The 7,526-nt window shown below is 46.6% G+C and overlaps 1 protein-coding gene across 1 annotated transcript; it reads left to right on the forward strand.

The window, feature by feature from the left end:
• Positions 1-728: 728 nt before the first annotated feature.
• LOC120780701 lies at positions 729-1,487 on the forward strand. The gene is made up of 2 exons (XM_040112961.1): positions 729-1,241; positions 1,293-1,487. The coding sequence occupies exons 1-2, from the start codon at positions 729-731 to the stop codon at positions 1,485-1,487; spliced, it is 708 nt and encodes a 235-aa protein (XP_039968895.1).
• Positions 1,488-7,526: the final 6,039 nt, after the last annotated feature.

The raw sequence follows: 7,526 nt of genomic DNA on the forward strand, positions 1-7,526 counted from the left end.
GCCTTGGCCTCGTCATCGAGATAACCTTGGGACCACAAAAGGCGACTACCTTTCCGGGCGACGGATAGCGGCTCTGAGTGGGGACCCTTTTTGCATGGACAAGTTTAACAACAATAAAATTGACGGAAGAACGACGAAGGGAGGTGAAGGGCTGTCGAAATCGGCACCTAGATCCAACCCAGGCGGGGATGCTGCTCCCATGGCGACGAAACCGTCGCCGAGTAACGGCAGCGATACGACAAGGACTCCAGTAGGTGTCTCCGTAGGTAGCAGACTGGGGGTAACCGGCGCTAAACCGTCGGCAGTAGTAGTAGCGAAGGGCGGAAACTTCATACGCGGCGGAATCGCCAGCACTAGCAGGGGAACCTCAGCTAGAATTATGAAAGGATCCACAGGGAGTAAGAGCAAGGCAGCTTTAGCTAGAAAGCTAAAGTCCGACCGCCGATTGACGGCCAAAATCTTGGAGCGCTACGGTGACAAGCATGCTGGTCAGGTGTCTGAGCAACATGCGAGTACACTTGAGTGGGCCAAGAAAGTGCTGAGCGAGTACGATAGGGTAGAACTGGAAACCAGCAGGACAGAACCGGCGGTCAAGCGGCAGAAGTCGCATGAGGGAGAAACCTCCCTTGTTAAGAAACCGCGGACAGGAAAAGCGCCAGTTGCGCTGGGGCCAGAATACTTGGGGTGCTTGATCTCAGTAGAGAGGACGGTGCCATTTCCCATGACGAATGAAAGAGGGTAGCAGCGGCTATCTCATCGGTCTTCCTGTCAAGGAAAACCCGGGGCCACCCCCGAAATGTGTGAGTGCCGGTTGGCTCCAGGGGCTGCATAAGCTAACATGTTGTGCTGACGAGAGATCGGCCATCTTGTACAATAAGGCAGTCTCCCAGGTGGGGGAGGTCTGGAAGGGAGCCAGACTGGAGGCCGTGGCCAAGGAGGATCTTCCTCTACGTCCTAGGGCTCGCGTCTGGCTGCCGGCCGAACCTTCCACTCCGAGTGAGGTTGAGGAAATCCTCAAATATTGCAATCTCTCACTTCCAACGCAGGATTGGAAAGTCTTATGGCTGGAGAGGACTGATGAACCGTATCGGCAAGCGCTGATAATGCTAAACACGGAATCCATCGGTCCTCTCAGCAAAACAAAGGGAGCCATAAGCTATGGTTTTGAGATGGTAGTGCTGAAAGTACTTCCATCGGATGCCAGAGCTGATGGCCTCCAAGCTGCGGTGCCTGCGGTGGAGGTGTCGAAGGGTACTGACGGTCAAACAACCGTGGAAATCGGTGCGACAGAGGGCGCCGACGGTCAAATGACCGTGGAAGTCGATCCGGATCTCTCGGATGTGGCGAGTGTTGGGGGCGGTTCGTCGATTGGCGACTCCGGCTTCAGCCTCGAACGACTGTTTGAGGAGGTTCGGGTCGATCACGACTTGGGCGCTGAAATAGCGCTCCTGGAGGAAAGTCTGAAGGATGAAATTCCTACAGATTAACCTCCAGCATGCGAAGGCGGCCTCCGCCAATCTATTGCTCCGTCTGGAACAAGACGGAGCTGATGTCGTCCTGATCCAGGAACCGTGGCTGACTGGTAACGGGATATCTGGATTGAGGACAAAGAGCCATAGGCTCTGATGATGTGGTGGAGCCACCTCCCCTAATGCTGAGAAGGACCTTAGCCGAAGCGTCTAAGACTGACACTGGCGTCATCATCGGTTCCGACGCTAACTCGCGGCACCAGATCTGGGGAAGCTCGGATACGAACAGTAGAGGTGAGTCGCTTTTTGATTTCATTATTGGCGAAGATATTCGCATATGTAAGGAAGGAAGGAAGGTTACCGCAGGAGGCTTAGGCAAACTCTCCCGCGCGCACCGGGGGTGGACTCGTTGGCCACCACCGATGCGGTGGAGGAGTGGGTTAAAGTCTTCAGCTCGGCGTGCAAGGCTGCGCTGGAGAGGTCTTGTCCACTGAGATCGCCGAAGGGCAAAGAGAAACCTCTATGGTGGACTACGGAGATCTCAGATATTAGGGCGTCTTGCAGACGGCTTTTCAACAAGGCCCGCAGGAGTGGGTTATCTGATGACTGGGCTTTGTATAAAGCTGGACTTTCAATATACAAGTCCGAGTTAAGGAAGGCTAAGAGGACCTCGTGGAAGCGCTTCTGTGAAAAAGTGGAAGGCTGTCACGAGTCCTCGGGATTCAGGCGTATTCTCGCAAAAACCCCAGTGTCCCTGGGGCATCTCAAGGACGCAAATGGGAAGTGGGCTCTCAGTAGTGAAGAAACACTTCACTTGACGTGGGCGATTAACTCGTTCAAACAATTCAAGTCCCCGGGACCAGACGGCATCATACCAGCGCCATTCGCCTGCAACAAGCTGTTAAGTTGTCATGCAGCTGGTTGGCACCTATCTATGCGAATTGCATCAGATTAGGTTACATCCCGGAGGCCTGGAAACGAGTCAAGGTTACGATCATCCCGAAGGCTGGCAGGGGCTCCACTGTCACGGCCAAGGATTTCAGGCCAATCAGCCTCTCCTCCTTCTTGTTAAAGACTCTGGAGAGACTGATGTACTGGTATATAAGGAAGAGCATTTCGAGAGACTATTTGTTAAGAGCACAACATGCTTATCGCAAAGGCAGGTCAGTTGACACTGCCTTGCATACTGTCGTATCATGGCTCGAAGAAGCCATTGAAGCCAAGGACTTCGCTGTTGGGACCTTCCTGGATATCGAGGGAGCTTTCAATAACTGCTCTTGACGGTATTGGGCAGTAATAACTGCTCTTGACGGTATTGGGGTTGAATCGAACCTCAAGTGCCTCATTCTCAGTCTTCTGTGTGACAGAGTGATCGAAACGGAATGGGGCAGCGCGCGTGCGATGCGTAGGGTGAGTAGGGGAACACCACAAGGTGGGGTTCTCTCTCCTCTTCTATGGATCCTAGTTGTTGACGAATTGCTCAAAAAACTAGAGGATCGCGGCTGTCGGGTGATTGCCTACGCAGACGATGTAGCACTTATGGTCAAAGGAAAGTTCCTTAGCACCGTGTACGAGTTGATGCAGGGACATCTCAGCGTTGTAACAAAGTGGGCGGCCGGAAGTGGACTCGCCATTAATCCTAACAAAACGGAAATGGTTTTATTCAGCCGAAAATATAAAATCCCGGCGGCACCGTTGCCGCAGATGGGAGGTATTCGCCTGCAACCGGCGGACTCAGTGAAATATTTAGGGCTCATACTGGATAAGAAGCTTTCATGGAAGCCGAATATCGAGGAGAGAGCTAAAAAGGCATCTATTGCCTTATACTGCTGCAGAGGTGCTATTGGAAAAAGATGAGGTCTCTCACCGAAAGTGGTCCTCTGGCTCTATGACACCATAGTAAAGCCCATCTTGTTCTATGGTGTCTTCATGTGGTGGAGGGCTTTAGGGAAGACCTCACTGGCCAAAAAGCTCGAAAGCGTTCAACGGGCTGCGCTAATTAGCATATGCGGTGCATTAAGATCTACCCCAACCATGGCACTTAATGCAATTTTGAATATTACGCCGGTGGACATTGCCGGTAGGTGCATAGCCGCGAAGGTGGCTATCAGACTCAGAGAATATGGTTTCTTAAAGGAACGTGCATCTGGTCATTCGGATATCCTTACAAACTTTGACTGCATACCGGATCATCTGGATCATGGAGTCGCCATATCGAACTCTGGCGGCTCCTTCTCTGCCCATATACCGACAAGTGAGATGTGGGTGGGAAGAAGCCGTTGGAGGAGAGGGGCAGCAAGCTTCTTCACGGATGGGTCAAAGCTTGGGGGGAAGGTTGGTGGAGGGGTCTACTGTCGGGAGCTCTCCATCAACTCCTGTTTCAGACTTCCCGACTACTGTAGTGTATTCCAGGCTGAGGTCGCAGCCATCAAGGAAGCAGCTGATTTGCTGTTACAGAGTGCATCCACCTTCAGACAAGTGACTATTCACTCAGATAGTAGAGCGGCTATATTAGCCTTGAACTCATTCGAAGTGTGTTCAGGGTTGGTCGAAGAATGTCTAACGTCGTTATCTCTAGCAGCGGAATTGCGGGCAATTGCAAAGCTGATGAGTTAGCAAGGAAAGGCACCCTAGAATCATTATCGGTAGAATGGAAACGGATCGGTGCTTCTGTTTCTTCTTGTGGTCTACTACTAGATAGCTGGGCCACGCGGATGCTCGTCCAACGCTGGGCCAGCACCGGCAATTGTGCGGTTGCAAAAGCCTTCTGGCCCAGTATAGATCGCAGGAGATCAAATGATCTCTTTGTCCGCAGTAAGGCTAACATCTCATTGTTAGTGGGTCTTTTAACAGGCCACTGTCCTATTGGCTTACATGCGGTAAGAATGGGTATCTTGCCGGATGCTGAATGTAGATGCTGTTTAGAGGAAGATGCGGTAGAAACAAGCCAGCACTTCCTGCTTGACTGTCCCGCTTTTGGGAGGTCAAGACTCAGACACTTGGGGGCGCATACCTTTGGACACCCCACCGAACTGGCGGGTGGTGAAGTTAAGCGTCTGTGTAATTTTATATTGGCTACAAAGCGCTTCGGCAATCTGTAAGCCCGAATATGGGAGTTTTTCATTTAATGGCATCACAAAGGACTAATTTGTTAGTCTACGTGGGATCATCGATCAGCCATATGTACTTACCTACCTACCATACCGGACTCAAGGTCGAACAAAAGCAACCTATACCAGGCGAAAACTATACAGGATTTGAAGGAGCAGATCAAGGTATACGAGAAGATACGTTACAGCCAGTCACAACCCGTGAATGGGAACCAGGAGAAGGCATCGTCGTCAAACAAGGATTTCCAGAAAGCAGTTCCATTTAGCAGGAAATGTTTTGTCTGCGGGGATTCATCGCATCTCGCTAGAAGCTGTCCACGCAATAAGACATCGTGATACAATTGCGGTAAAGAGGGTCATCGTGCAGCTTACTGTAAGGAAGGAAGGAAATCTCCTAAATCGGAACGAAGCAGCGTCAATAATATGACGGATGAAGGAGAAATCGTAAAATCGGAGAAGCGGAGTGGATTGATTTTTAAGGATGTAAGTTTCAACGGAAAATCTGCGTCGGCATTAATGGACACAGGTAGCGACTTATGTATTATACGTTACGATACGTTAAACATCTTTAGTCTGGATGTTGATTTAAGTAGTGAACAGCGGCAGTTGATGGGTATCGGTACCAGCAAACTTACAACAATAGGTATCTTTACCACATCCATCGAGATAGAAACAACAATCATTTAAACAGAAGTTTTTCCAAACCACAATCGTTCACATCTGCACAAAATAAATACACGTCATGCGAACTATGTACTGGAGGGCATAAGTTAAAAGCTTGCGAGAAATTTAAAAAATTTAATGTCAATGAAAGGAACAACTTTGTCAGGTCAAAAAGACTCTGTACAAAGTGCTTGTCCCACTCACACAATCTTAATACTTGCGAAATCAAATTCAATCGCATATATTGCCACAAAAGGCATCATTCTTTGGTACATCTCAATAACTTTCCCAACACATCTCAAAGTAGCACTTTTTCAAAAAAAGCCACGGGTTTAGTTGCAACAGCAACTCCCGAAACAAAAATTTCAGCAATTTGCCAAGAGACACCATGCTGTTCAAAGGCATTAAAAACTCAAACGCTACACAGCGAAAATCATAGTAGAGTACTATTACCCACAGCAGTTGTCTCCATCAAACATCGAGGAGAACTGTTCAAACTAAGAGCCCTAATAGACCAAGGATCACAACGATCATTTATAGCGTCTAGGGCGCAAAATAGGCTAAAACTGCCAACTATGAAATTACGGGAATGGGCGGACGAGTGGAACAAAACTCAAATAAAATCTGCCCCATTACCCTAATTTCCCCTCAAGCGGATAAGCGCGTTCAAGCAGAAGCCATTGTCTTACCGCAACTTACCAACATGCTTCCAAGCTATCATATAGATAGCAAACATTGGCAAAAGGTTACACACCTAAAGTTAGCAGATCCCAACTGCAACACCCCCGCTCAAATAGACCTTCTTTTAGGCAGCGATCTCATATCGAAAATTATACTAGAAGGTGTTGAAAAAATTTCGAAAACACTGCTGGCGCAAAATACCATTTTCGGATGGGTCCTAAGTAGACTAGTTGTGGAACCGGTCACAGCAATAACAACTCAAGTTGAGGAAATCTCAAACGAGTACCTCAATTCACTATTGAGAAAATTTTGCGAGTTAGAAGAACTCGCCCCCCATTTCAATTACAACACCAGAAGATCAGTATTGTGAAGACTTTTATACCTGAGACAGACATGTAGTAACGATACCATAGTAAAGGTATCATGGTATTCTGTTTACTACGTTGATGGCACACATGGCAATGTAGTAAACTCAAATACTACCTTTGTTTCATAGGCATTAAATAAATGTGTGTTATGGAGAAAATAACTGCAATTATTTAAAATAATATAAAGTTAATTAAAAGACTCTCTAAAAATCTGACATAAAATAAAGCATTTCTTGCTTTTCCGGAAGAAAAATTGTGAAAAATATTTTGTTTTCCATTTCAATAATTAATTTTTTAAGTCATTTTGTCAGAAGAATTTTCGAAGAGCTTTTGTGTAAAAGCTTTTAGCAAAGTTTGTTACCTGTTTTTTAGCTATGTTTATACAAATACCACAATGAAACATCATAGTATTGTTACCAGCAAAATACTACATTGCTCATATGGTATTTTGCTGGTATTTGGTGACACACATGTGGTATTTGTACTATATATGGTATTGTTACTACATGTCTGTCTCAGGTATTAAACAAGATTATGATGGTGTCATAGAAGAATACCTCCATTTAGACCACATGGAGGAAGTAAGCCCATGCGAAACAATCATAATAGGCAAATATTACTCATTCTACTTGCCACATCATGCAGTAGTCAAGCCTGACAAAAAAACGCAAAGGTTAGAGTTGTCTTCAATGCTTCAAGATGCCTATCTACGGGACATACACTCCAACCAGATTTAATGCTCCTCATATTAAATTGGCGTATATACAAATACGTATTTAATGGGGATGTCGAAAAGATGTATCGACAAATACTCGTACATAAACATGATCAAGATTTTCAGCGGATTATTTTCCGAAAATCTGCCAATAGTCCACTGCGCGACTTTAAATTGAAAACAGTTACCTTTGGCGTAAACTGTTGCACATATCTAGTCATTCGGATGCTACACGAACTGGCAGAAGACATAAAGCCAGAATTTCCACTGGCAACACAAGTCTTAAAAACGCAAACGTATGTAGACGATATCCTGTCTGGAAGCCACAGTCTTCCACAAACATACGAGACCTTATCATAGGTAATAAATGCCCTCAACACCGCAGCGTTTCCATTAAAAAAGATAACAGCTAATCACCAAATTTTTAAAAAAAATAGGCGTGTCATGAAGACACGCGATAGAAGTGAAACTGAATGATTGGATCGGCAAGGATTATTTAATTTTCTAGGTTTAGAGGGAG

Source organism: Bactrocera tryoni, unplaced genomic scaffold (genome assembly GCF_016617805.1).
Source record: "Bactrocera tryoni isolate S06 unplaced genomic scaffold, CSIRO_BtryS06_freeze2 scaffold_25, whole genome shotgun sequence".
In the NCBI taxonomy this organism is placed as follows: Eukaryota; Metazoa; Arthropoda; class Insecta; order Diptera; family Tephritidae; genus Bactrocera; species Bactrocera tryoni.

Coding starts and splice junctions, on each gene's coding strand:
- LOC120780701 (XM_040112961.1), top strand. CDS start 729: ATGAAAGAGGGTAGCAGCGGCTATCTCATCGGTCTTCCTGTCAAGGAA. Junction 1,242..1,292: donor CTGCGGTGCCTGCGGTGGAG/GTGTCGAAGGGT, acceptor GGTGCGACAGAG/GGCGCCGACGGTCAAATGAC.